Here is a 27,054-nt window from a genome sequence, read left to right on the forward strand (position 1 = left end):
TCTTGTCCATTTGCTGCTCTGAACAATGAAAATAAAACAGGTTCTATTTCCCAAATGTTACAAAACAGGTCACATTTCACACAAACACTAGTCCCGAGCACAAGTCTTCTTCTGTGTTTGTTGGTTTGGGGTTTGTTTGTTTGTTTGTTGGGGTGTTTTTGTTTGTTTGGGGGTTTTTGTGGGTTTTTTTTGTTTGGTCTGGTTTGTTTTTAATTTGGTTGGTTGTTTTGTTGTTGTTAGCATTTTTTTCTAAATATAAGGAGAGCATCCACCCCAAACACCCTCTTTGCCCAGAGAGGTTTATGTTTACATCATTATGTGGAAAAAAAAATGGTACACAACTCTTGAAAAACTTGTCATTTTCTTTCCCTCTAATGTTCTGGCAAAAAAAAAGAAAAGCAAAACTTACCAGCCTCAAAACCAGCAGAGCCCAGACTTCAGTGCCCAAAGCCCAGCTCTTGCTCTCAGGAAGAATTTAGCACCTGCAATGCAAAGGGCTCCCAGCACAGGGCAATCAAGCAAGATTTGGGCAAAACCAGCAAACCCCACTTCTGAATCTCCCTTATAAACCACTGGGATTTGCAGCAGCTGTTCCAGATTTCTGCAGCAGCCCCAGCAAATCACTCCCTGTCACCTGTCCCTGTGCAGCAGTGAAACCTGCATGTGCTGGGGGGGGAAACAGCAGGAAAAGCCTTTTCCCTGTGTGCAGACACACATTTTTTGGAGAAAAAAATGCCCGTCAGAGTGGGCCCAAGGCAGTTGTCTACAGCAGCTTCCCTCTGCGGGATGCATCCTAGAGCGCCCGGCTCCAGTAACAAAAAAATAAATATTTTCCATGTGTTTGCAGTGAATCAGCCCCTTTCTAGGGCTGCTCCTTATCTGAGCTCGTATTCATCACAACACATCACTGCCTTGCACGGGAGCAACGCGAGAAGTACCTGCTGTTGTCTAATTTCCGATTTTTTGGCAGTTTACATCTCCCGCAGGCACAGACCGGCTCCCGAGGCCGGTGGGGACCACAGTGCCAAGTCTCCATGTGGGGTTTTCAGGCTGTGACCTCCTGCCAGGTCCAGATTTTCTATGAGTGAGGGTCAGCCAAGACCTTGTCCTTTCCAGACCCCGATCTGAACGCATCAAATCTTCCCTTTCAATTGGGGAAAATTCACTGTTTCATCCATTTTCTCGCATCCGATCCCACCACGTTCTTTTTCGTTTCACTCCCCTGCTGCAATTTAGCTCCAATCCTTAATTTTTTATTGTTTAGAGCTGAGCTGAACCTGGTCCAGAGGGTTTTCCAGCCTTCTGGGCAGGCCGGTCCCCAGGTTGTCACCGCGGGGTCCGGCTTTGTTTTCCTCCGAGCGCTGGGACAAGGTGACCGCGCCAGCAGCCACAGCAACCGCACGTGGGGCTGTGACAGAGACCGGGACGCGGGGTCTGATGCCGGGTGCCTCTGACCTTGGTGTTGTTCAACCATCCTGAGCTGCTCTTTCCCCTGACGGGTCCCAGTTCTGCAGGAAAGAGCCGTGATGGGGCTGGAACACCTTCCCCATGGGGAAGGGTTGAGTTGGAGATGTTCAATCTGGAGAAGGGAGAATGTAGTTACAGGGCAAGGGGTAATGGTATTAAATTGAAAAAATGATAGATTTAGATGAGATGTAAGGAGGAAATTCTTCCCCAGGGAGAGTGGTGAGAGCCTGGCCCAGGTCGGCCAGAGAGGTGGTGGATGAACCATCCCTGGAGACATCCCAGGCCAGGCTGGACGGGGCTCTGAGCAACCTGGGCTGGTGAAGACGTTCCTGCTCATGGCAGGGGTGGCACTGGATGGTCTTTAAGGTTCTTTGTGACCCAAAACCAACCCACGGCTGCAGGAAGAGGCTCCCAGTGGGACAAGAACCATCTGGAGCAGCCCCAGGACCCTTCGTACTGGCATACGCGAAAATGTCACCCCCTGCGGTGGCAGATAAAGCCAACTGGAAAATATTTCTCCCTGGAAAATAAATATTTCTCTACTGCTTCTCTCCCAGGCTGCCACCAGCATCCACACGTCTGACCCCAGGGAAGATGGAGAGCCCCGAGCTGGACGTTCAGCCCTCCATCCCGTCTCTCGTAAAGAGGTTGTGATAACCACTCTCAGAGTCGTTTGCCTTTCTTATCGGGGCTGCTGGCCAAACAAGCCGGGTTTGGCATATAAGGCACTGGGCTGGGGCCGGTGGCACACCTGCCGTGTCACTTCTCTTGGGTCACTTGGCTGGCAGAAGGCAACCATGAAGCTGCTCCTGCTCCTTGCATTGGTGGCCCTGGCCCAATGCCACGTCAGCAGGTGAGTACGAGGGTATCGGGGTGACCATGGGGACCCCCACGCTGGGAGAGGGATGTGGAAGGGACATGGGGACAACCAGCAGTCCCCCAGCCATGGGCGCAGCTCCCTACAGCAAGGACGGCACCCATATCCCACAGGAGGGGTTGGGGAACAAGGTGTCCCCCGAAGGCACATCCACTGGCTGATTCCCAGTGACAGCTGGTGTCCCCTGTCCCCAGGATCCCTCTGAGGAGGGGGAAGTCCCTGCGGAAGGTGCTGCAGGAGCACGGCTTGCTGGAGCAGTTCCTGCAGCAGCACCCCTACAACCCAGCTGCCAAGTTCTACGACATCTTCGGCTCCTCCGAGCCCATGGTCAACTACCTGGATGTGAGCACAGCAGGCAGCTCGCGGGGCCACTGGCCCATTACCCATCCCGCTAGCCCCTGACCTGACCCGCTGGCCCTTGCTGATCCTGCTTGCCCCTTACCTGACCCAGTAGCCCCATAGTTGTCTGCCTAGCCGCTTACTGACCCCACTTGCCCCTAGCCTGACTCACCAGCCCCTTACCCATTCCTCTAACCCATCACCCATCCTGCTCACTCCTTACCTGACCCGCTAGCTTCTTCTCCATCCTGCTAGCTCCTTACCCATCCAGCTAACCCCTTCCCCACCTTGCTTTGCCAGAACGAGTACTACGGCACCATCGCCATCGGCACCCCAATCCAGGAATTCACCGTCATCTTCGACACCGGCTCCTCCAACCTCTGGGTGCCCTCAATCTACTGCAAAAGCCTGGCCTGCAGTAGGTGTCTGGTAGCCCCGTGGCCAGCTGGGCCAGGGCTGGGGAAGCCCGTGGTAGGGCTGGGAGAGGAGGACAGCTCTGCCCTGACTCTCCCAAGGGACACGGGTCCATGTGGGAACACTGGGGGGGTCACCTTTGGTCCCTGAGGACAGGACGGACTGTCACTGTATACTCCCCATACCTGCAGGCAACCACAACCGTTTCAACCCCAAGCACTCCTCCACCTTTGTCAGCACCAATGAAAGCCTCTCCATCTTCTATGGCACTGGCAGCATGACCGGCGTCCTGGGCTACGACACCGTCACTGTAAGGCAGGGAGAAAACCAACCCCCACATCCCACAGCAGCAGGGATAGCATGGAACCAGCCGCCCAAACACAACCGCCCCCCTCTCCTCATCTCCCCGACCAGGTCACGGACATCAGTGTCCTCAACCAGATCTTTGGGCTGTCTGAGACCGAGCCTGGCTATTTCTTTTACTTCGCTCCCTTTGATGGCATCCTGGGGCTGGCTTTCCCCAGCATCGCCTCCTCCGGAGCCACCCCTGTCTTTGACAACATGATGGCGCAAGATCTGGTGGCAAGGGACCTCTTCTCCGTCTACCTGAGCAGGTAAGTCCCAGCCAGAGCCGCCCAGCCCTTGCGGAGGATTTTCTCCCATTTTCCTCCCCCCAGGGCTGGCTCTGGCCACTGCGATGCCCGGTGGCTCCTGGGGGAAACTGGCACCAGTGGGGAATGATGGCAGCAAAGCAATGGGACCCCCACCCGATGTCTCCTCCTTTACAGGGATAGCAAGAGCGGCAGCTTTGTCCTCTTTGGTGCCATCGACCCACTCTACACCCTCACCGGCATCCACTGGATCCCTCTCTCTGCCGAAACATACTGGCAGATCACCATGGACAAGTACACCCAGCGCAGCCCCCAGCCCCTGCGGCTCCCCTTGCCCCCCACAGGCTGTTTTTTGGGGGTGCAGCCCCTCACCCTCTACCCCTCTCCCCAGGGTCACCCTTCATGAGCATGCGGTCGCCTGTCGCAGCTCCTGCCAGGCCATCGTGGACACGGGCACCTCGCTGATCGCCATGCCCAACACAGCCTTCGAAGACCTCATGTCCGCCCTGGGTGCCAACTCTGACGGCGAGGTGAGGCCCTGGGGGACACATAGCGTTTTGGGGACATCTGGGGCTCTGTGGAGAGATCGGTTGGACCCTGGGGCTGGTCCACGGGGCACTGGTCCCCATTGATCCATCCGCATTGCTGCTCCATGGAGCTCTGGTCCCCATTGATCCCTGGGACATGGGGCACTGACTGCCATCGCTCCTGGGGACACATGGTGCCCCTCAGGGTGGCCGCTGACCCCCACCTGCCACTGTCCCCCTCTCCAGATCAGCTGTGACTCTGTCTCTTCACTGCCCGATGTCATCTTCCACATCAATCACCACAGATTCCCCGTGCCGCCCAGCGCCTACGTGATAGAGGTGAGCACCACACTGGGGAGGGGACTTGGGCAGACTCTGAGCGGTCCAGAACTGGTAGCCAACATATTTTTTTGATGCAGAGCAATAGGAGCTGCAGCCTGGGCTTCGAAGGCATGGGTGTCCCCACTGAGTCGGGCGAGCTCTGGATCCTCGGGGACGTCTTCATCCGCGAGTACTACGTCATCTTCAACAGGGGCACCAACCAGGTGGGGCTGTCCCGCCTGCTCTGAGCACACACCACGTACTGGGGATGGGGACAGCCAGCTGTCCCCACTGTCCCCAGCCTGGTGGCTGGCAGAGCTGGCCATGGCCCTGTCCCCTTTTGCTGCTGACACCAAGCACAATAAAACTGTAAAAAAAGTACCTGAGTGTTGTGTGTCTTTGGAAAGGGCTGGCGCTGCCACTGCGTCCCTGGGGATGTCCCTCCTGTCCCCAAACCCCATTCAGAGGGGACAAACTCTGTCCTTGTCATCCCATGGGATCCCCTCACCCCAAACCCCACCACCAACGGAAAGCCCTGTAGCTTTCCTCCCTGCAAGGGAGGAAAAATCTGGGGTTCAGCTCACGGGGCAGGAGGTGGAAATATCTGGCGGTGCCCGGCGCAGCCCTGACCAGGCAGATGCAGCTGAGACAGGGGTTGAGCACAGAGGAGAAGGTCTCCTTGGTGCAGAGCACACCTGGTGTCACACACCTGGCCTGACACCTCATTTTATCCAGCCCAGCACTTTGTTTCCACCTGCTGGCAATGCCCAGCTCCTTGTCCCCAGCTCCTTGTCCCCAGGTCCTGCCAGCGCTGGCCACTGTGCAGCGTGTGTGACACACGCCGTGCTGCAGGAGCACAACAACGGAGCTGCGGCTGTAGCTACAGGAGAGCGGTGAGCCTGTGCAAGAAGAGTCATAGGCGAGACGGCTGGGGACACTAGGAACTGCTTTGGGGCACTGAAATTCAAGACAGACAAGCATTATGCAGGGCCAGGGGGGTCTTAAAAGGGCACTCTCAACTGGGCAAACGTTTCATTTAATTTTTTAATAAATTGGCCAGGTACATGAACTTTAGCAATTACCTGTTCTTTTTAAAAAGTACCAGTAAAAATATATTTTGTAACCAGCAGCCAGGGTCCCACTCCTGAATTCTACACTGTTTTCCACGGACACGGCCAGCTCTGCCCTATGGGGAAGGGGCTTGGAAGGAGAGTTGAGCCTGTGTGAGAGGGCTGAGTATTATTTAACCTGCTCCTAAAGTTCATCTTGGTCTGTTACTTAGATGACACATCATACCATCTTTGGTGGAACAATCTGAATCCCAAAATGTCCAGTAAGAGAAAGACTGATGCAGAAGGAAGGTGATGTAGCGATAGATGAGAAAGCGAATACATGTTTGTGTTTCAAGGAGAAAAACCAGTATGTGTTCTGCGTTACAAGACAGTGTCAGTGAAAAGGAGTACAACGCACACAACTGAGTGGCAGACGCAAGGCCCGCGGAATGAATCCTAAAATTACAATTGGCCCTTTGAAGGCAACCACGAGGCTGATGTGGCCACTGGTGGAAAGGAGTTTGACACCTCTGCTGTAGAAGATCTGGCCCATGTAGGTGCAGCCTGAGAATCACAGAATCGCAGAGTCATTTTGGTTAGAAAACCCCCTCGAGATCATTGAGTCCAACCATAACCCAGCCCTGGCACTGCCCCATGTCCCTGAGAACCTCGTGTCCGTCTGTCCAACCCTCCAGGGATGGTGACTCCAGCACTGCCCTGGGCAGCCTGTTCCAATGCCCCACAGCCCTTTGGGGAAGAAATTGTTCCCCAGATCCAACCTCAACCTCCCCTGGCGCAACTTGAGGCCGTTTCCTCTGGTCCTGGCGCTTGTTCCTGGGGAGCAGAGCCCGACCCCCCTGGCTCCAAGCTCCTTTCGGGCAGGTCAGAGATCAGAAGGTCTCCCCTCAGCTCCTGTTCTCCAGCTGAACCCCCGGGTCCCTCAGCCGCTCCCATCACCCTTGGGCTCCGGTACTTCAATGTCCTTACGATGAGGGGCCCAAACTGACCCCAGGAGTCAAGGTGCGGCCTCACCAGTGCCCAGCACAGGGGGACAATCACTCCTCTGGTCCTGCTGGCCACACTGTTCCGGACACAAGCCAGATTGCTGGTGGCCTTTTTGGCCACCTGGGCACACACTGGCTCCTGTTCAGCTTCCCAGCCACTCTTCCCTGAGCCGGTAGGGTTCATGGAGTTCTTATGACGCAAGCGCAGGCCCCGGCGCTTGGCCTTGTTGAAACTCATACAATTGGCTTCGGCCCAACCATCCGGCCGGTCCTGATCCCTCCGTACGGCCATCCCACCCTCTAGCAGATCGACACTCCCACCCAGTTTGGTGTCATCTGCAAACCCACTGAGGGTGCACTCACTCCCCTCATCCAGATCATTGGTAACGAGATTGAACAGAACTGGCCCCAATACCGAGCCCTGGGGACACCACTCGTGACCGGCCGCCAACTGGTTTTGGCTCCGTTCACCACAACTCTTTGGGCCCGGACATCCAGCCAGGTCTTTACCCAACGAAGAGGCTCCATCCAGGAGAATGCTGTGGGATACGGTGTCAAAGGCTTTACTGAGGTCCGAGTACACAACATCCACAGCCTTCCCCTCATCTACTACATGGGTCACCTTGTTGTAGAAGGAGAATGGGTTGGTCAAACAAGACCTGCCTGCTTCACTCCTGTGCAAGGCAGTGACATGTTATGTTGAACACGAGTTTGGATAAGGAGCAGCCCTAGAAAGGGGCTGATTCACTGCAAACACAAGGAAAATATTTATTGATAGGTTAGTGGAGCTGAGCACTTGAGGATGCATCCCACAGCAGGGAAGCTGCTGTAGCCAACTGCCTTGGCACTGCTCGGACAGGCCGTTAAATTGCATTTTTTCCCCGAAAAAAAAGAGGTGTCTGCACACAGGGAAAAGGCTTTTCCTGCTGTTTCCCCCCCCAGCACATGCAGGTTTCACTGCTGCACAGGGACAGGTGACAGGGGGTGATTTGCTGGGGCTGCTGCAGAAATCTGGAACAGCTGCTGCAAATCCCAGTGGTTTATAAGGGAGATTCAGAAGTGGGGTTTGCTGGTTTTGCCCAAATCTTGCTTGATTGCCCTGTGCTGGGAGCCCTTTGCATTGCAGGTGCTAAATTCTTCCTGAGAGCAAGAGCTGGGCTTTGGGCACTGAAGTCTGGGCTCTCTTGTTTCTGAGGCTGGTGAGTTTTGGTTGGTTGGTTTGTTTGGTTGTTTTCCAGAATATTAGACAAAATGAAAATGACAAGTTTTTCAAGAGCTGTTTATCAGTTTAAGGTGGTGCGTGGTTTTATGTGTGTGTCTCCTCTGTGTCCCCTCTGTACTCCCTGTGTCCTCTATGCATCCCTTATGCATCCCTTGTGCCCCCTCTGCACCCCCTCTGTGTCCCCTCTGCATCCCTCTTGCATCCCCTGCCTGCAGCCCCAGGCAGGACCAGACCCACTAAGTCTGGGCTTAAGCAGAGAGCTCTCCTGGGGGCCCCCCAAACCACCGGGTGACCCCAAGTGGAGCCCAAGTGTGATGGGAGCGGCTGAGGGACCCGGGGGTTCAGCTGGAGAACAGGAGCTGAGGGGAGACCTTCTGATCTCTGACCTGCCTGAAAGGAGCTTGGAGCCAGGGGGGGTCGGGCTCTGCTCCCCAGGAACAAGCGCCAGGAGCAGAGGAAACGGCCTCAAGTTGCGCCAGGGGAGGTTGAGGTTGGATCTGGGGAACAATTTCTTCCCCAAAGGGCTGTGGGGCATTGGAACAGGCTGCCCAGGGCAGTGCTGGAGTCACCATCCCTGGAGGGTTGGACAGATGGAGATGAGGTTCTCAGGGACATGGGGCAGTGCCAGGGCTGGGTTATGGTTGGACTCAATGATCTCGAGGGGGTTTTCTAACCAAAATGACTCTGCGATTCTGTGATTCTCAGGCTGCACCTACATGGGCCAGATCTTCTACAGCAGAGGTGTCAAACTCCTTTCCACCAGTGGCCACATCAGCCTCGTGGTTGCCTTCAAAGGGCCAATTGTAATTTTAGGATTCATTCCGCGGGCCTTGCGTCTGCCACTCAGTTGTGTGCGTTGTACTCCTTTTCACTGACACTGTCTTGTAACGCAGAAGACATACTGGTTTTTCTCCTTGAAACACAAACATGTATTCGCTTTCTCATCTATCGCTACATCACCTTCCTTCTGCATCAGTCTTTCTCTTACTGGACATTTTGGGATTCAAATTGTTCCACCAAAGATGGTATGATGTGTCATCTAAGTAACAGACCAAGATGAACTTTAGGAGCAGGTTAAATAATACTCAGCCCTCTCACACAGGCTCAACTCTCCTTCCAAGCCCCTTCCCCATAGGGCAGAGCTGGCCGTGTCCGTGGAAAACAGTGTAGAATTCAGGAGTGGGACCCTGGCTGCTGGTTACAAAATATATTTTTACTGGTACTTTTTAAAAAGAACAGGTAATTGCTAAAGTTCATGTACCTGGCCAATTTATTAAAAAATTAAATGAAACGTTTGCCCAGTTGAGAGTGCCCTTTTAAGACCCCCCTGGCCCTGCATAATGCTTGTCTGTCTTGTCTTTCAGTGCCCCAAAGCAGTTCCTAGTGTCCCCAGCAGTCTCACCTATGACTCTTCTTGCACAGGCTCACCGCTCTCCTGTAGTTACAGCCGCAGCTCCGTTGTTGTGCTCCTGCAGCACAGCGTGTGTCACACACGCTGCACAGTGGCCAGCGCTGGCAGGACCTGGGGACAAGGAGCTGGGGACAAGGAGCTGGGCATTGCCAGCAGGTGGAAACAAAGTGCTGGGCTGGATAAAATGAGGTGTCAGGCCAGGTGTGTGACACCAGGTGTGCTCTGCACCAAGGAGACCTTCTCCTCTGTGCTCAACCCCTGTCTCAGCTGCATCTGCCTGGTCAGGGCTGCGCCGGGCACCGCCAGATATTTCCACCTCCTGCCCCGTGAGCTGAACCCCAGATTTTTCCTCCCTTGCAGGGAGGAAAGCTACAGGGCTTTCCGTTGGTGGTGGGGTTTGAGGATCCCATGGGATGACAAGGACAGAGTTTGTCCTCTCTGAATGGGGTTTGGGGACAGGAGGGACATCCCCAGGGACGCAGTGGCAGCACAAGCCCTTTCCAAAGACACACAACACTCAGGTACTTGTTTTTTTTTTTTTACAGTTTTATTGTGCTTGGTGTCAGCAGCAAAAGGGGACAGGGCCATGGCCAGCTCTGCCAGCCACCAGGCTGGGGACAGTGGGGACAGCTGGCTGTCCCCATCCCCAGTACGTGGTGTGTGCTCAGAGCAGGCGGGACAGCCCCACCTTGTTGGTGGCCCTGTTGAAGATGACGTAGTACTCGCGGATGAAGACGTCCCCGAGGATCCAGAGCTCGCCCGACTCAGTGGGGACATCCATGCCTTCGAAGCCCAGGCTGCAGATCCCTTCGCTCTGCAATAAAAAATACACTGAGTACCAGTTCTGGACCCTCCCGAGTCTGCCCAAATCCCCTCCCCAGTGTGGTGCTCACCTCTATCACGTAGGCGCTGGGCGGCACGGGGAATCTGTGGCCGTTGATGTGGAAGATGACATCGGGCAGTGAAGAGACAGAGTCACAGCTGATCTGGAGAGGGAGACAGTGGCAGGTGGGGGTCAGTGGCCACCCTGAGGGGCACCATGTGTCCCCAGGAGCCATGGGGGCCAGTGCACCATGTCCCAGGGATCAATGGGGACCAGAGCTCCATGGAGCAGCAATGGGGTCAGGCTGGTCACCCCACAAAGCCCCAGATGTGCTCAAAGCCTTGTGTGCCCGCCCAGAACCTCACATTTCCTTCAGAGTTGGCACCCAGGGCGGACATGAGGTCTTCGAAGGCTGTGTTGGGCATGGCGATCAGCGAGGTGCCCGTGTCCACGATGGCCTGGCAGGAGCTGCGACAGGCGACCGCATGCTCATGAAGGGTGACCCTGGGGAGAGGGGTAGAGGGTGAGGGGCTGCACCGCCAAAAAACAGCCTGTGGGGGGCAAGGGGAGCCGCAGGGGCTGGGGGCTGCGCTGGGTGTACTTGTCCATGGTGATCTGCCAGTATGTTTCGGCAGAGAGAGGGATCCAGTGGATGCCGGTGAGGATGTAGAGTGGGTCGATGGCACCAAAGAGGACAAAGCTGCCGCTCTTGCTATCCCTGTAAAGGAGGAGACATCGGGTGGGGGTCCCATTGCTTTGCTGCCATCGTCCCCCACCAGTGCTGATGTCCCCCAGGAGCCACCGGGCATCACAGTGGCCAGAGCCAGCCCTGGGGGGAGGAAAATGGAAGAAAATCCTCCGCTCTGGCCAGGACTTACTTGCTCAGGTAGACGGAGAAGAGGTCCCTTGCCACCAGATCTTGCTCCATCATGTTGTCAAAGACAGGGGTGGCTCCGGAGGAGGCAAGGCTGGGGAAAGCCAGCCCCAGGATGCCATCAAAGGGAGCGAAGTAGAAGAAATAGCCAGGCTCGGTCTCAGACAGCCCAAAGATCTGGTTGAGGACACTGATGTCCGCGACCTGGTCGAGGAGATGAGGAGAGGGGGGCGGTTGTGTTTGGGCAGCTGGTTCCATGCTATCCCTGCTGCTGTGGGATGTGGGGGTTGGTTTTCTCCCCGCCTTACGGTGACGGTGTCGTAGCCCAGGACGCCGGTCATGCTGCCAGTGCCATAGGTGATGGAGACGCTTTCGTTGGTGCTGACAAAGGTGGAGGAGTGCTTGGGGTTGAAACGGTTGTGGTTGCCTGCAGGTATGGGGAGTATACAGTGACAGTCAGCCCTGTCCTCAGGGACCAAAGGTGACCCCCGCAGTGTTCCCACATGGACCCATGTCCCTTGGGAGAGTCAGGGCAGAGCTGTCCTCCTCTCCCAGCCCTGCCACGGGCTTCTCCAGCCCTGGCCCAGCTGGCCACGGGGCTACCAGACACCTACTGCAGGCCAGGCTTTTGCAGTAGATTGAGGGCACCCAGAGGTTGGAGGAGCCAGTGTCAAAGATGACGGTGAATTCCTGGATTGGGGTGCCGATGGCGATGGTGCCGTAGTACTCGTTCTGGCAAAGCAAGGTGGGGAAGGGGTTAGCCGGATGGGTAAGGAGCTAGCAGGATGGATAATGGGCTAGTGGGATGGGTAAGGAGGCTAACAGAGTTGAGAACAGGCTAGCGGGACTGTTAAGGGGCTAGTGGTTCAGAGAAGGAGTGAGCAAGATGGGTAAGGGGAGTGGGCTCCGAGCTAGTGGGATGGGTTAGAGGAATGGGTAAGGGACTACCGGGTCAGGCAAGGGGCAAGTGGGGTCAGCAAGGGGCTACTGGGTCAGGTCAGGGGCTAGGCAGACAAGTATGGGTCTATTGGGTCAGGTAAGGGGCAAGCAGGATCAGCAAGGGCCAGCGGGATGGGTAATGGGCCAGTGGCCCCGCGGGCTGCCTGCTGTGCTCACATCCAGGTAGTTGACCATGGGCTCGGAGGAGCCGAAGATGTCGTAGAACTTGGCAGCCGGGTTGTAGGGGTGCTGCTGCAGGAACTGCTCCAGCAAGCCGTGCTCCTGCAGCACCTTCCGCAGGGACTTCCCCCTCCTCAGAGGGATCCTGGGGACAGGGGACACCAGCTGTCACTGGGAATCAGCCAGTGGATGTGCCTTCGGGGGACACCTTGTTCCCCAACCCCTCCTGTGGGATATGGGTGCCGTCCTTGCTGTAGGGAGCTGCGCCCATGGCTGGGGGACTGCTGGTTGTCCCCATGTCCCTTCCACATCCCTCTCCCAGCGTGGGGGTCCCCATGGTCACCCCGATACCCTCGTACTCACCTGGTGACATGACACTGGGCCAGGGCCACCAACGCGAGGAGCAGGAGCAGCTTCATGGTTGCCTTCTGCCAGCCAAGTGACCCAAGAGAAGTGACACGGCAAGTGTGCCACCGGGCCCAGCCCGGTGCCTTATATGCCAAACCCGGCTAGTTTGGCCAGCGGCCTCGATAAGAAAGGCAAACGACTCTGGGAGAGGTTATCGCAATGTCCTTATGGGAGACGGGATGGGGGGCTGAACGTCCAGCTCGGGGCTCTCCATCTTCCCTGGGGTCAGACGCAGAGATGTTGGTGGCAGCCTGGGAGAGAAGCAGTAGAGAAAAATATTTATTTTCCAGGGAATAATATTTATTTTCCTGAGAGAAATATTTTCCAGTTGGCTTTATCTTACTGGAGCGGCCACTGCTGCTGCAGGGGGTGACATTTTGGCAAGCGCCCTGGGGCACTCCGGACTGTTCTTGTCACACTGGGAATCCCCTTTCTGCAGCCCTGGGTTTGGTTTTGGGTCACAAAGGACCTTAAAGCTCATCCAGTCAACCCTTGCCATGAGCAGGGACATCTTCACCCAAACCAGGTTGCTCAACGTCTCATCCAACAGGACCTTGAACCCTTCCAGGGATGGGGCATCCACCACCTCTTGGGGCAGCCTGGGGAGAGTCTCACCACTCTCCTGGGGAAGAATTTCTTCTTTATATTTCATCTAAATCCACCATGTTTTTCGATTTAAAACCATCACTCCTTGTCCTATCACTACATTTTCCCGGGAGCCTTCTCCAGGCTGAACAACCCCAACTCATCCCTTCCTCATGGGGAAGGTGCTCCAGCCCCATCATGGCTCTTCTCTGCAGAACTGGGACCAGCTGGGGGGTCAAAGTGGGACAAATCAAGGGGAAAGACAAGCTCAGGATGGTTGAATGACGCCAAGGTCGCCCGTGCTGAGCTGCGTCAGAGGCACCCACGTGTTGGACCCGGGTCTCCGCCACGGCCCCACGTGCGGTTGCTGTGGCTGCCGGCGCGGTCACCTTGTCCCAGCGCTCGGAGGAAAACAAAGCCGGACCCCGCAGTGACAACCTGGGCACTGCTCTGCCCAGAGGCACCGTGCCGGCTGGAAAACCCTCCAGGCCTGTTTCACCCCAGGTGCAAATAATTAAAAAAATAAGGAGAGGAGCTAAATTGCACCCAAGGAATGAAATTAATAAGAACATGGTGGGATCTCATGGCAGAAAATGGGTGAAACATTGAATTCACCTGAGCAAAAGGGAAGATTTGATGTGTTCAGATCGGGGTCTGGAAAGGACAAGGTCTTGGCTGACCCTCAATCATAGAAAATCTGGACCTGGCAGGAGGTCACAGCCTGAAAACCCCACATGGAGACTTGGCACTGTGGTCCCCACCGGCCTCGGGAGCCGGTTTGTGCCTGCGGGAGATGTAAACTGCCAAAAAAATCAGAAATTAGACGATGGCAGTGACTTGTCGTAGAATCATAGAATCATTTCGGTTGGAAGAGACCCTCGAGATCATCGAGTCCAGCCGTTATCCCACCCCTGAGAACCTCATCTCTGTGTCTGTCCAACCCCTCCAGGGATGGTGACTCCAGCACTGCCCTGGGCAGCCTGTTCCAATGCCCCACAGCCCTTTGGGGAAGAAATTGTTCCCCAGATCCAACCTCAACCTCCCCTGGTTCAACTTGAGGCCGTTTCCTCTGGTCCTGGCGCTTGTTCCCGGGGAGCAGAGCCCGACCCCCCCCCTGGCTCCAAGCTCCTTTCAGGCAGCTCAGAGATCAGAAGGTCTCCCCTCAGCTCCTGTTCTCCAGCTGAACCCCCAGCTCCCTCAGCCGCTCCCATCACACTTGGGCTCCACTTGGGGTCACCCAGTGGTTTGGGGGGCCCCCAGGAGAGCTCTCTGCTTAAGCCCAGACTTAGTGGGTCTGGTCCTGCCTGGGGCTGCAGGCAGGGGATGCAAGAGGGATGCAGAGGGGACACAGAGGGGGTGCAGAGGGGGCACAAGGGATGCATAAGGGATGCATAGAGGACACAGGGAGTGCAGAGGGGACACAGAGGAGACACACACACATAAAACCACGCACCACCTTAAACTGATAAACAGCTCTTGAAAAACTTGTCATTTTCATTTTGTCTAATATTCTAGAAAACAACCAAACAAACCAACCAACCAAAACTCACCAGCCTCAGAAACAAGAGAGCCCAGACTTCAGTGCCCAAAGCCCAGCTCTTGCTCTCAGGAAGAATTTAGCACCTGCAATGCAAAGGGCTCCCAGCACAGGGCAATCAAGCAAGATTTGGGCAAAACCAGCAAACCCCACTTCTGAATCTCCCTTATAAACCACTGGGATTTGCAGCAGCTGTTCCAGATTTCTGCAGCAGCCCCAGCAAATCACCCCCTGTCACCTGTCCCTGTGCAGCAGTGAAACCTGCATGTGCTGGGGGGGGAAACAGCAGGAAAAGCCTTTTCCCTGTGTGCAGACACCTCTTTTTTTTCGGGGAAAAAATGCAATTTAACAGCCTGTCCGAGCAGTGCCAAGGCAGTTGGCTACAGCAGCTTCCCTGCTGTGGGATGCATCCTCAAGTGCTCAGCTCCACTAACCTATCAATACATATTTTCCATGTGTTTGCAGTGAATCAGCCCCTTTCTAGGGCTGCTCCTTATCCAAACTCGTGTTCAACATAACATGTCACTGCCTTGCACAGGAGTGAAGCAGGCAGGTCTTGTTTGACCAACCCATTCTCCTTCTACAACAAGGTGACCCGTGTAGTAGATGAGGGAAAGGCTGTGGATGTTGTGTACTCGGACCTCAGTAAAGCCTTTGACACCGTATCCCACAGCATTCTCCTGGATGGAGCCTCTTCGTTGGGTAAAGACCTGGCTGGATGTCCGGGCCCAAAGAGTTGTGGTGAACGGAGCCAAAACCAGTTGGCGGCCGGTCACGAGTGGTGTCCCCAGGGCTCGGTATTGGGGCCAGTTCTGTTCAATCTCGTTACCAATGATCTGGATGAGGGGAGTGAGTGCACCCTCAGTGGGTTTGCAGATGACACCAAACTGGGTGGGAGTGTCGATCTGCTAGAGGGTGGGATGGCCGTACGGAGGGATCAGGACCGGCCGGATGGTTGGCCCGAAGCCAATTGTATGAGTTTCAACAAGGCCAAGCGCCGGGGCCTGCGCTTGCGTCATAAGAACTCCATGAACCCTACCGGCTCAGGGAAGAGTGGCTGGGAAGCTGAACAGGAGCCAGTGTGTGCCCAGGTGGCCAAAAAGGCCACAAGCAATCTGGCTTGTGTCCGGAACAGTGTGGCCAGCAGGACCAGAGGAGTGATTGTCCCCCTGTGCTGGGCACTGGTGAGGCCGCACCTTGACTCCTGGGGTCAGTTTGGGCCCCTCATCGTAAGGACATTGAAGTACCGGAGCCCAAGTGTGATGGGAGCGGCTGAGGGAGCCGGGGGTTCAGCTGGAGAACAGGAGCTGAGGGGAGACCTTCTGATCTCTGACCTGCCCGAAAGGAGCTTGGAGCCAGGGGGGGTCGGGCTCTGCTCCCCAGGAACAAGCGCCAGGACCAGAGGAAACGGCCTCAAGTTGCGCCAGGGGAGGTTGAGGTTGGATCTGGGGAACAATTTCTTCCCCAAAGGGCTGTGGGGCATTGGAACAGGCTGCCCAGGGCAGTGCTGGAGTCACCATCCCTGGAGGGTTGGACAGATGGAGATGAGGTTCTCAGGGGTGGGATAACGGCTGGACTCGATGATCTCGAGGGTCTCTTCCAACCGAAATGATTCTATGATTCTACGACAAGTCACTGCCATCGTCTAATTTCTGATTTTTTGGCAGTTTACATCTCCCGCAGGCACAAACCGGCTCCCGAGGCCGGTGGGGACCACAGTGCCAAGTCTCCATGTGGGGTTTTCAGGCTGTGACCTCCTGCCAGGTCCAGATTTTCTATGATTGAGGGTCAACCAAGACCTTGTCCTTTCCAGACCCCGATCTGAACACATCAAATCTTCCCTTTTGCTCAGGTGAATTCAATGTTTCACCCATTTTCTGCCATCAGATCCCACCATGTTCTTATTAATTTCATTCCTTGGGTGCAATTTAGCTCCTCTCCTTATTTTTTTAATTATTTGCACCTGGGGTGAAACAGGCCTGGAGGGTTTTCCAGCCGGCACAGTGCCTCTGGGCAGAGCAGTGCCCAGGTTGTCACCGCGGGGCCCGGCTTTGTTTTCCTCCGAGCGCTGGGACAAGGTGACCGCGCCGGCAGCCACAGCAACCGCACGTGGGGCCGTGGCGGAGACCCGGGTCCAACACGTGGGTGCCTCTGACGCAGCTCAGCACGGGCGACCTTGGCGTCATTCAACCATCCTGAGCTTGTCTTTCCCCTTGATTTGTCCCACTTTGACCCCCCAGCTGGTCCCAGTTCTGCAGAGAAGAGCCATGATGGGGCTGGAGCACCTTCCCCATGAGGAAGGGATGAGTTGGGGTTGTTCAGCCTGGAGAAGGCTCCCGGGAAAATGTAGTGATAGGACAAGGAGTGATGGTTTTAAATCGAAAAACATGGTGGATTTAGATGAAATATAAAGAAGAAATTCTTCCCCAGGAGAGTGGTGAGACTCTCCCCAGGCTGCCCCAAGAGGTGGTGGATGCCCCATCCCTGGAAGGGTTCAAGGTCCTGTTGGATGAGACGTTGAGCAACCTGGTTTGGGTGAAGATGTCCCTGCTCATGGCAAGGGTTGACTGGATGAGCTTTAAGGTCCTTTGTGACCCAAAACTAATCCCAGGGCTGCAGAAAGGGGATTCCCAGTGTGACAAGAACAGTCCGGAGTACCCCAGGGCGCTTGCCAAAATGTCACCCCCTGCAGCAGCAGTGGCCGCTCCAGTAAGATAAAGCCAACTGGAAAATATTTCTCTCAGGAAAATAAATATTATTCCCTGGAAAATAAATATTTTTCTCTACTGCTTCTCTCCCAGGCTGCCACCAACATCTCTGCGTCTGACCCCAGGGAAGATGGAGAGCCCCGAGCTGGACGTTCAGCCCCCCATCCCGTCTCCCATAAGGACATTGCGATAACCTCTCCCAGAGTCGTTTGCCTTTCTTATCGAGGCCGCTGGCCAAACAAGCCGGGTTTGGCATATAAGGCACCGGGCTGGGGCCGGTGGCACACTTGCCGTGTCACTTCTCTTGGGTCACTTGGCTGGCAGAAGGCAACCATGAAGCTGCTCCTGCTCCTCGCGTTGGTGGCCCTGGCCCAGTGTCATGTCACCAGGTGAGTACGAGGGTATCGGGGTGACCATGGGGACCCCCATGCTGGGAGAGGGATGTGGAAGGGACATGGGGACAACCAGCAGTCCCCCAGCCATGGGCGCAGCTCCCTACAGCAAGGACGGCGCCCATATCCCACAGGAGGGGTTGGGGAACAAGGTGTCCCCCGAAGGCACATCCACTGGCTGATTCCCAGTGACAGCTGGTGTCCCCTGTCCCCAGGATCCCTCTGAGGAGGGGGAAGTCCCTGCGGAAGGTGCTGCAGGAGCACGGCTTGCTGGAGCAGTTCCTGCAGCAGCACCCCTACAACCCGGCCGCCAAGTTCTACGACATCTCCGGCTCCTCCGAGCCCATGGTCAACTACCTAGATGTGAGCACGGCAGGCAACCCGCGGGGCCACTGGCCCATTACCCATCCCGCTAGCCCCTTACATGACCCAATAGGCCCATACTCGTCCGCCTAGCCCCTTACCTGACCCAGTAGCCCCTTATCCATTCCTCGAACCCATCCCACTAGCTCGGAGCCCACTCCCCTTACCCATCTTGCTCGCTCCTTCTCTGAACCGCTAGCCCCTTAACTGTCCCGCTAGCCCCTTATACCGTCCCGCTAGCCTGTTCTCCACTCTGTTAGCCTCCTTACCCATCCCACTAGCCCATTATCCATCCTGCTAGCTCCTTACCCATCCGGCTAACCCCTTCCCCATCTTGCTTTGCCAGAACGAGTACTACGGCACCATCTCCATTGGCACCCCAGCCCAGGAGTTCACCGTCATCTTCGACACCGGCTCCTCCAACCTCTGGGTGCCCTCAATCTACTGCAAAAGCCTGGCCTGCAGTAGGTGTCTGGTAGCCCCGTGGCCAGCTGGGCCAGGGCTGGGGAAGCCCGTGGCAGGGCTGGGAGAGGAGGACAGCTCTGCCCTGACTCTCCCAAGGGACACGGGTCCATGTGGGAACACTGGGGGGGTCACCTTTGGTCCCTGAGGACAGGACGGACTGTCACTGTATACTTCCCATACCCGCAGGCAACCACAACCTTTTCAACCCCGAGCTCTCCTCCACCTTTGTCAGCACCCAGGATAGCCTCTCCATCACCTATGGCACTGGCAGCATGACCGGCGTCCTGGGCTACGACACCGTCACCGTAAGGCGGGGAGAAAACCAACCCCCACATCCCACAGCAGCAGGGATAGCATGGAACCAGCCGCCCAAACACAACCGCCCCCCTCTCCTCATCTCCTCGACCAGGTCGCGGACATCAGTGTCCTCAACCAGATCTTTGGGCTGTCTGAGACCGAGCCTGGCTATTTCTTTTACTTCGCTCCCTTTGATGGCATCCTGGGGCTGGCTTTCCCCAGCCTTGCCTCCTCCGGAGCCACCCCTGTCTTTGACAACATGATGGCGGAAGATCTGGTGGACAGGGACCTCTTCTCCGTCTACCTGAGCAAGTAAGTCCTGGCCAGAGCGGAGGATTTTCTCCCATTTTCCTCCCCCCAGGGCTGGCTCTGGCCACTGCGATGCCCGGTGGCTCCTGGGGGACATCAGCACTGGTGGGGGACGATGGCAGCAAAGCAATGGGACCCCCACCTGATCTCTCCTCTTTTACAGGGATGGGGAGAGCGGCAGCTTTGTCCTCTTTGGTGCCATCGACCCACTCTACACCCTCACCGGCATCCACTGGATCCCTCTCTCTGCCGAAACATACTGGCAGATCACCATGGACAAGTACACCCAGCGCAGCCCCCAGCCCCTGCGGCTCCCCTTGCCCCCCACAGGCTGTTTTTTGGGGGTGCAGCCCCTCACCCTCTACCCCTCTCCCCAGGGTCACCCTTGATGAGGACGCGGTCGCCTGTCGCAGCTCCTGCCAGGCCATCGTGGACACGGGCACCTCGCTGATCGCCATGCCCAACACAGCCTTCGAAGACCTCATGTCTGCCCTGGGTTCCAACTCTGATGGAGATGTGAGGCTCTGGGGGGGCACACAAGGCTTCGGGGACATCTGGGGCTTTGTGGGGTGACCAGCCGGACCCCAGGACTGCTCCATGGAGCACTGGTCCCCGTCACTCCCCATCGCTGCTCCATGGGGCACTGGTCCCCATGGCTCCTGGGGACACATGGTGCCCCTCAGGGTGGCCGCTGACCCCCACCTGCCACTGTCTCCCTCTCCAGATCAGCTGTGACTCTGTCTCTTCACTGCCCGATGTCATCTTCCACATCAACGGCCACAGATTCCCCGTGCCGCCCAGCGCCTACGTGACAGACGTGAGCATCAGACTGGGGAGGGGACTTGGGCGGACTTGGCGGGGTCCAGAACTGGTACTCAGCATATTTTTTGGTGCAGACTGCAGGGAGCTGCAGCCTGGGCTTCGAATCCATGGGTGTCCCCACCGAGTCGGGCGAGCTCTGGATCCTCGGGGACGTCTTCATCCGCGAGTACTACGTCATCTTCAACAGGGCCACCAACAAGGTGGGGCTGTCCCGCCTGCTCTGAGCGCACACCATGCGCTGGGGACAGGGACAGGCAGCTGTCCCCACTGTCCCTGCTGTCCCCAGCCTGGTGGCTGGCAGAGCTGGCCATGGCCCTGTCCCCTTTTGCTGCTGACACCGAGCACAATAAAACTGTAGAGAAGCACTTGAGTGTTGTGTGTCTTTGGGAAGGGCTGGTGCTGCCACTGCATCCCTGGGGATGTCCCTTCTGTCCCCAAACCCTGCTCAGAGAGGACAAACTCTCTCCTTGTCATCCCATGGGGTCCACTCACCCCAAATTCTACCCCAAGGTAAAGCCCTTTAGCTGGGTTCTGGGTTCAGCTCACAGAGCAGGGGGGACAGGACATAAATACCAGTGTGACTTTATTGGTGACAGAGTGGCACTTTGTCTCCTCCCAGGGGCACGTGCTGCAGTTTGGGGCTGGCTTGGGACACCCCAGCCCGGCCAGGAGCATCCCCCAGCCCCACCTTGTCTCCTTGGCACCCCCTCCCCAGCCACCCACCCCCCCCGGGGGGACCTGCTGGGCCAGACCTGCTGGTCCTGCACCCCCCATCCTCTCCATCCTCATCCTCCCCTGTGTCACCTGGGCCCTAGGGAGCCGGTGACACAGCAGAGGGTTCTGTGTCCCCAGGGGGTCCCTGATCCTTGGGGCTGGAGCTGGGGGGACCTGGGGGGGCCGTGGCCTCAGAGGGGGTGTCGGGGCACAGACTGGCTGTTGATGGGTGCCCAGGGGGGTTCAGGGTGGTCAGAGGGTCCCTGGGGGGACTCCAGGTGGTCGGAGGGTCCCCATGGGGGCTCAGGGTGGTCAGGACAGGCTTGCCAGCCCCTTCATTCCCCGGAGAGGGAGCATGGGGGGTTGTGTTGGGGAGCAGGAGCTGGGCCAGGCGGTGGGGGGGGGGCCGGGTGGATGTCGGGGGCCTGGGGTGCGGGGTGTCACCGTGCGAGTCCCCGTGGGATGCGGACAGGGACAGGTTGTTGCTCTGGATGTCTGTGGCTGATGAGAGAAGTTTTTGGTTAACACTCACCCCCAGGACCCCCCCACCTTGTGCGAGGGCCACAGTGTGGCCGTGTCCCCTGGGGCAGGGGTGTCCCCAAGTGTCCCTGGTGTCCCCGTTACCTGGGCAGGGGGGGCAGCAGGCAGCGGGCAGCGCGGGGGGCTCCGCGCAGGACCGGGGACAAAGCCTCTTCTCACAGCTCACCTCCCCGAGCTGGGGGGCAAAGGGAGGGTCAGCCACCCCCTCCCGGTCCCCTCTGTCACCCCACAGGCCCCCCGTCACCTGGCAGGTACAGCGGGTGCAGGGCTGTCCCTCGGGGGTGAAGCTCTGCCCGTTCACCACCTTCCGACCCTGGTAGTTGCAGTCTGGGGGGTGCAAAGCACAACTCGGCCTGGGGTGGGGGGATCACAGGGTGGGAGGACGGGGTCCCCTGGTCCCCCCCGGCTCCTACCGTTACAGACGGGGCAGCACTCGCCCTCGGGGTGGAAGGGGTAGGTGCAGAAGATGGCACAGTCCACAGGTGAGCAGGCCACCGAGCCCAGCTGCGAGAGAGACACGAGGGCGTCAGAGCCCCCCCGGGGTGGGCAAAAGCGGAGGCAGCCCCAAAATACCCGAGAGCTTTTTTCCCTGCAAGGGAGGAAAAATCTGGGGTTCAGCTCACGGGGCAGGAGATGGAAATATCTGGCGGTGCCCGGCACAGCCCTCACCAAGCAGATGCAGCTGAGACAGGGGTCAAGCACGGAGGGGAAGGTCTCGTTGTTGTAGAAGATCCGGCCCATGTAGGTGCAGCCTGAGAATCATGGAATCACAGAATTATTTTGGGTGGAAAAGACCCTCAAGACCATCGTGTCCAACTGCTAACCCACCCCTGGCACTGCCCCATGTCCCTGGGAACCTCATCTCCGTCTGTCCAACCCTCCAGGGATGGTGACTCCAGCACTGCCCGGGGCAGCCTGTTCCAATGCCCCACAGCCCTTTGGGGAAGAAATTGTTCCCAGTATCCAATCTGAACCTCCTCTGGTGCAACATGGGGTCACCAGGTGGTTTGGGGACCCCTCAGAAGAGCTCTCTGCCTAAGCCCAGACTTGCTGGGTCTGGTCCTGCCTGGGATTGCAGGAAGAGGATGCAGGAGGGATGCAGAGGAGACACAGGATGCAGAAGGGACACAAGGGATGCAGAGGGTGCAAAGGAAATGCAAGAAGGATGCAGGGGATGCAGAGGGGACACAGGGGATGCAGAGGGGACACACAGGGGATGCAGGAGCGATGCAGAGGGGACACAGAGGGGCCACGGGGGGGACACAGTGCCCCCAGCACTCGTCACCTGCGGAGCAGTCAGGGCAGCACTGCCCAGGGGTGCGGATGGGGTAGGGACAGGTCTCCACGCAGTCCGTGCGCTGGCAGCTCACTGACCCGTCCGCCTGCGAGGAAACACTTGCCAGAGACCTCGGGCTGCCCCAAACCACCGCGGTGGGAGCCCACGGAGCCGGGGAGTTGCCGGGGAGCATGGCCACCAGCAGCCCAAGGGACGGGGGGACAGGAGCCAGGGGTGGGGGCAGGTAGGGGGTGAAGCAGAGCAGGTTCTCATTCACCTGGCAGATGCACAACTCACAGGGATCGCCCGGAGACCAGATCTGTCCCACAGGAAACGCCACCCCATTGTCATCCACGGAGCAACCTGGGGAGGACAGAAGGGGACACGAGGACCCCCAGCCCTTCAGGTGCCATCCTGTGCCCCCTCCCCAGCTCCAAACCCCTGTGCAGCCCTCTCAGTGCCCTGCCAGTCCCCATGTACCCACATCCAACTCACCCACATCCCCGCCCGTCCCCAGGTGTCCCCTGCATCCCATCCTCCTTATCCCCAGCTGCCACACACATCCCACCCTCCCTGTGCCCATGTATTCCCAACCTCCCTATCCCCAAGTGTCCCCCCCATCCCACCATGCCCATCCCCAGGTGTCCCCTGCACCATCCCCACTGTCCCCCACGTCCCCCTCTACCTGTCCCCAGGCATCTCCCACATCTCACTCTCCCCATCCCCCAAGCATCCCTCAAGTCCCATCACTCCTGTCCCCCAGCTGTCCCCCCCATCCCACTCTCCCTGTCCCCAGCTGTCCCCCAGCACGAGCTCACCGGTGGGGGCAGGGGGGTCCCGGCAGGTGACACAGCACTGCCCGGGGCCCAGGTGACGCTGGTGCTGGGGACAGTCCAGCATGGGACAAGGGGTGAAGGAACACTCCACCTCACCACCCTGGGGACACGGGGACAAGTCACCCTCCTGCCTCAGCTCCCAGCAAAGGCTGGCTCCCCCCAGCAGCAGGATGGGGGGCGGGAGGGGCCTGGAGCATCCTCGGGGACCCCCCAAGCCCCCTGGGACCTACCCGGCAGATGCAGGTGGTGCAATCGTCCCCGTCCAGGCTGAACCGGGCACCATGCGCATACATGCGGCCCCGAAAACTGCATTTTGCTGGGGAGGAGTAAGACAGTGGGGCCGGGGAGTGACCCCCCATCCCCAAAACCCATTCCCTGGGCTCCCCCTGCCTCAGATTTAGGGGTCCCGGGGACGCACCTGGCTGGCAGGGGCAGCAGTCGGTGAGCGAGGGGCCGGGGCAGGAGCCGGGGGGGCACTCGGGGGAGATGCAGGAGACGTTTCCAGACTGCGAGCAGAGCGGGGGGGGTCACGGGGCGGCCGGGGGGGGTGACACCACCCGTCCCCACCACGGGGGGGTGATGCTGGGGTGTCACCCACCCCAGCACATCCCCCTCCATCACCCCGGTGCTCACGGCTGAGCAGGGGTGCAGGGGGATGCTCCCCACCCCGGGATGCTGCTGCCCCCTCCCCGGGATGATGGGGGCTCACCAGGCAGACACAGACAGTGCAGTTCTCATCGGATGGGCTAAAAACGTCGCCCTCGGCCCGGGACACCCCCTCATACAGGCAGCCTGCAAAGCAGGGGGGTCAGGGGGGGCCACCCGTGCAGCGGGGATTGGGGGGGGTCCAGAGCTCACCTGCGCAGCTGGGGCAGCAGCCCCCGGCCGGGGGGGGCAGCGGGTGGGAGCAGAGGACGGGGCAGCTCATGGCTTCGCACAGAACTCGCCCCCCCTGCGAAGGGCACGCACCAGTTCAGCCTCACGTCGTACTGGTGCAGTGGGGGGGACATGGGGGGACTCACCTGGCAGGTGCAGCTCCGGCACCCCGGTTCTATCCAGCGAGCGCCGGGCTCCCGAGGGGCCCCCTGGTGCCAGCAGTGAGGGGACGATGGGGTGGGGGTACCGGGGGGTCCCACTGCCCGCGGGAACGGCTCGGTGGCCGGGGAGGAGGGCGGGATTTGGGTCCCAGGAGCTGCAGCAGGGAAGTGGGGTGAAGGGGACCCCCTGGGGACAAGGAGGGGACCCCCCGAACCGGGAGGGAGCAGGAGGAGGGTGGGCGGATGCTGCAGGGACTGCAGGATGGGCGACGGGGCCAGGATGGATTTGGGGTAACCTGGAAGGGAAGAAACAGACATCACCGAGGGCAGGCGGGGATCCGGGGCGTCCCTGCCCGCAGGGGGACCCCGATACCTTCGCAGGAGACCCTGTCGCCGCTGAGGCGGTACCCGGGGCGGCAGGAGCAGAGGAAGCTGCCCGGTGTGTTGTGGCAGGAGTGCTGGCAGGCTCGGCGCTCGCCTGCCCACCGGCACTCGTTGACATCTTGCGGGGGGACACGGGGACTTGTCAGTGGCCGGGCAGGAGGTGCTGCCGCCCCGGGAAGCGGCACCGAGCCACCCCCTCCAGGATGAGGACAAGGTGACAGCACCATCCCGGTGGGCTCAACCGTCAGCTCTGTCCCCCGGGCTTCGTGGCACGGGGGGGATAAGGGGGGGTCGCGGTGCTCACCCACGCAGGAGTGCCGGTTCCCGTGGAGGTGGTAGCCGGGCCGGCAGGAGCAGCGGTAGCTGCCGATGCTGTTCTTGCAGCGGTGCTGGCACGGCGTGGCCAGGCACTCGTCCGTATCTGAGCGGGGGGACACAGGCTGAGCATCAGTGGCCCCCGCTTGTCCCCCCGCCACCCCAGGCCCCCGCACCCTGGCAGCTGTGGCGGTCGGCGGAGAGCTGCATCCCGGGGCCGCACTCGCAGACGAAGCCGCCCTCGGTGTTGACACACAGACCCTCGCAGGCAGCGCTCAGGCACTCGTTGATGTCTGGGAGAGAGAGGGGACAGCTGGAAATGGGGGGGTCACCGCCACCGGGACACCGCCCCGCCAGCCCAGCGGGACCTCCCCAGCCCGGCTCACCGGTGCAGCGGATGCCGTTGGGTGTCTCCACCATGGAGAAGCCGAGGGGACAGACGCGGGCCACCTCCTGGCACCCGCCGTGGTTACAGGACAGGTCACAGCCGTACTCCCCGCACGTCCCCGGTGGCTCTGGAAGAGGGACAGGGGGCCCGCAGGGACACCGATGTCACTCCAGCGCCCCAAGGGATGCGCCCCTGCCAGGGACGGGGACAGCGCCGGGGGATGTCGCAGGGCGAGGTGACAAGGAGCGATGTCCCCTGCCAGGACAGCCCGAGCGTCGCGGGGGGCGGGTACCTGGGCAGGTGATGCCCTGCTCCCCATCCGGGCAGGAGCAGAGGTTGGGGGCGATGCACAAGCCGCTGCCGCAGCCGAAGGAGCAAAGCGCTGCGGGGAGCGGGGACAGGCGGCCGTCAGGGGGACAGGGACCCCTGCTTGTCCCCGTGTCCCCAGAGCCCGTACTCACGCAGGGTGCACTGCCCGCTGCCCGGGGACAGCATCCACCCCGGGCAACATCCGCTGCCGAAGCCCGAGAAGCAGACGTGGGGCCCCACGCGGCGCCTGCGGGACAGACGGACGGACAAGAGGCTGAGGCCACCGCGGCCCCAGCCCCCCGGGCAGGGAGCAAAGGTCCCGGGGGAGCCTCCGCCCCGGGAACTGCGGGGACAGGGGGACACACGACGTGTCCGCGGCCACCCCGTCCCGGGTGGCAGAACGGGGATGCAGGTGGAGGGCAAAGCGGGGTGCGGGGTGACCCCGAAACAAGGTGGGACAGAGGGACAGGACCGTGTCCCAGCCAGCCCGGACACCCCAGCACGTGGGGACAGGGGGAAATGTCCCCAGCAGCACACGGGGAGCAGGGCAAGGATGCGGGGAGAGGGACAGGGATGCAAGCGGTGGGACAAGGATGCGAGGAGCAGGACAGGGATGCGGGGAGCAGAATATGGATGTGGGGAGCAGGATGGGGATGTGGGGAGCAGGACGGGGGTGCGGGGAGCAGGACAGGGATGCGGGGAGCAGGATGAGGATGTGGGGAGCGGGACAGGGATGCGGGGAGCGGGACGGAGATGTGGGGAGCGGGACGGGGATGCGGGGAGCAAGACGGGGTTGTGGGGGTGGGACTCCTGCGAGGGTCAAGCTCCGCTCACCCCGGCCACCCCAGGGCAGAGGGGGGGGCACGCGGGGTACCAGCCCCTCCCGCCGGGGTGGGCGACGAGGTCGGAGCCCCGAAGGCAGCCGAGGAGACAGATGGCCGGAGCTCGGCGCCGTCCCCAAGTGTAGCCGGGGAGAAGGAAAAGTAAGGGAAGCGGGGAGGAAACCCGGGCTACCTCTCCACGGCAAAGCTGTGCGGCTTCTTCCTCCCGGGGTACACCCTGCCCTGGCCCCCCGAGAGCAACAGGGACACACAGGCAGCCTGGAAGAGCAGCTCCGCCAGCATGACAGATGGTTCCAGCCCCTGCCTGTTTCCCTGCCTGCCCTCCTGCCCGTTTCCCTTCCCTGCCCGCTCCCCTGCCTGCCGCCCGCCGGCCCTTGGCCCCGCTCCTCCTCCTCCCGCCCAGAACAATGCGGGGGGTGCAGGGGGGGAGCTGCGGGGGGGACACCCGGCTCTCCACCCCCCCCAT

General features: G+C 59.3%; 4 protein-coding genes across 4 annotated transcripts; 2 read left to right on the forward strand and 2 right to left on the reverse strand.

Moving 5' to 3' along the window:
• The first annotated feature begins 2,264 nt into the window (after positions 1 to 2,264).
• LOC135989418 (pepsin A-like) lies at positions 2,265 to 4,804 on the forward strand. Its single transcript, XM_065636239.1, has 9 exons — positions 2,265 to 2,320; positions 2,539 to 2,686; positions 2,984 to 3,101; positions 3,289 to 3,407; positions 3,512 to 3,711; positions 3,886 to 4,002; positions 4,100 to 4,238; positions 4,482 to 4,574; positions 4,655 to 4,804. Exons 1-9 carry the CDS (start codon positions 2,265 to 2,267, stop codon positions 4,802 to 4,804), a joined length of 1,140 nt encoding a protein of 379 aa, XP_065492311.1.
• Positions 4,805 to 9,909: 5,105 nt separating this feature from the next.
• LOC135989420 (pepsin A-like) lies at positions 9,910 to 12,480 on the reverse strand. Its single transcript, XM_065636241.1, has 9 exons — positions 12,425 to 12,480; positions 12,059 to 12,206; positions 11,557 to 11,674; positions 11,251 to 11,369; positions 10,947 to 11,146; positions 10,670 to 10,786; positions 10,429 to 10,572; positions 10,139 to 10,226; positions 9,910 to 10,059 (listed from the first exon to the last, which is right to left on the reverse strand). The coding sequence occupies exons 1-9, from the start codon at positions 12,478 to 12,480 to the stop codon at positions 9,910 to 9,912; spliced, it is 1,140 nt and encodes a 379-aa protein (XP_065492313.1).
• Positions 12,481 to 17,632: 5,152 nt separating this feature from the next.
• LOC135989419 (pepsin A-like) lies at positions 17,633 to 20,171 on the forward strand. The gene is made up of 9 exons (XM_065636240.1): positions 17,633 to 17,688; positions 17,907 to 18,054; positions 18,401 to 18,518; positions 18,706 to 18,824; positions 18,929 to 19,128; positions 19,289 to 19,405; positions 19,503 to 19,641; positions 19,850 to 19,942; positions 20,022 to 20,171. Exons 1-9 carry the CDS (start codon positions 17,633 to 17,635, stop codon positions 20,169 to 20,171), a joined length of 1,140 nt encoding a protein of 379 aa, XP_065492312.1.
• A 587-nt stretch (positions 20,172 to 20,758) lies between these two features.
• VWCE (von Willebrand factor C and EGF domains) lies at positions 20,759 to 26,885 on the reverse strand. The gene is made up of 20 exons (XM_065636228.1): positions 26,761 to 26,885; positions 25,899 to 25,993; positions 25,730 to 25,819; positions 25,436 to 25,564; positions 25,226 to 25,342; positions 25,039 to 25,155; positions 24,724 to 24,852; positions 24,336 to 24,646; positions 24,172 to 24,265; positions 24,023 to 24,105; positions 23,732 to 23,819; positions 23,544 to 23,629; positions 23,296 to 23,413; positions 22,755 to 22,840; positions 22,487 to 22,583; positions 21,871 to 21,953; positions 21,615 to 21,705; positions 21,446 to 21,528; positions 21,286 to 21,376; positions 20,759 to 21,162 (listed from the first exon to the last, which is right to left on the reverse strand). The coding sequence occupies exons 1-20, from the start codon at positions 26,868 to 26,870 to the stop codon at positions 20,759 to 20,761; spliced, it is 2,502 nt and encodes an 833-aa protein (XP_065492300.1). The 5' UTR covers positions 26,871 to 26,885.
• Between the last annotated feature and the right edge of the window lie 169 nt (positions 26,886 to 27,054).

The sequence above is a fragment of the Caloenas nicobarica genome, chromosome 5, assembly GCF_036013445.1.
Source record: "Caloenas nicobarica isolate bCalNic1 chromosome 5, bCalNic1.hap1, whole genome shotgun sequence".
NCBI classification, from domain to species: domain Eukaryota; kingdom Metazoa; phylum Chordata; class Aves; order Columbiformes; family Columbidae; genus Caloenas; species Caloenas nicobarica.

Coding starts and splice junctions, on each gene's coding strand:
- LOC135989418 (XM_065636239.1), top strand. CDS start 2,265: ATGAAGCTGCTCCTGCTCCTTGCATTGGTGGCCCTGGCCCAATGCCAC. Junction 3,408..3,511: donor TGGGCTACGACACCGTCACT/GTAAGGCAGGGA, acceptor CTCCCCGACCAG/GTCACGGACATCAGTGTCCT. Junction 4,003..4,099: donor TGGCAGATCACCATGGACAA/GTACACCCAGCG, acceptor CCCTCTCCCCAG/GGTCACCCTTCATGAGCATG.
- LOC135989420 (XM_065636241.1), bottom strand. CDS start 12,480: ATGAAGCTGCTCCTGCTCCTCGCGTTGGTGGCCCTGGCCCAGTGTCAT. Junction 12,207..12,424: donor GCCCAGTGTCATGTCACCAG/GTGAGTACGAGG, acceptor CCCTGTCCCCAG/GATCCCTCTGAGGAGGGGGA. Junction 10,060..10,138: donor CCAGCGCCTACGTGATAGAG/GTGAGCACCACA, acceptor TTTTTATTGCAG/AGCGAAGGGATCTGCAGCCT.
- LOC135989419 (XM_065636240.1), top strand. CDS start 17,633: ATGAAGCTGCTCCTGCTCCTCGCGTTGGTGGCCCTGGCCCAGTGTCAT. Junction 17,689..17,906: donor GCCCAGTGTCATGTCACCAG/GTGAGTACGAGG, acceptor CCCTGTCCCCAG/GATCCCTCTGAGGAGGGGGA. Junction 18,519..18,705: donor CTGCAAAAGCCTGGCCTGCA/GTAGGTGTCTGG, acceptor CCATACCCGCAG/GCAACCACAACCTTTTCAAC.
- VWCE (XM_065636228.1), bottom strand. CDS start 26,870: ATGCTGGCGGAGCTGCTCTTCCAGGCTGCCTGTGTGTCCCTGTTGCTC. Junction 25,565..25,729: donor GCAGGGCATCACCTGCCCAG/GTACCCGCCCCC, acceptor TCCCTCTTCCAG/AGCCACCGGGGACGTGCGGG. Junction 25,156..25,225: donor CGACCGCCACAGCTGCCAGG/GTGCGGGGGCCT, acceptor CCCCCCGCTCAG/ATACGGACGAGTGCCTGGCC.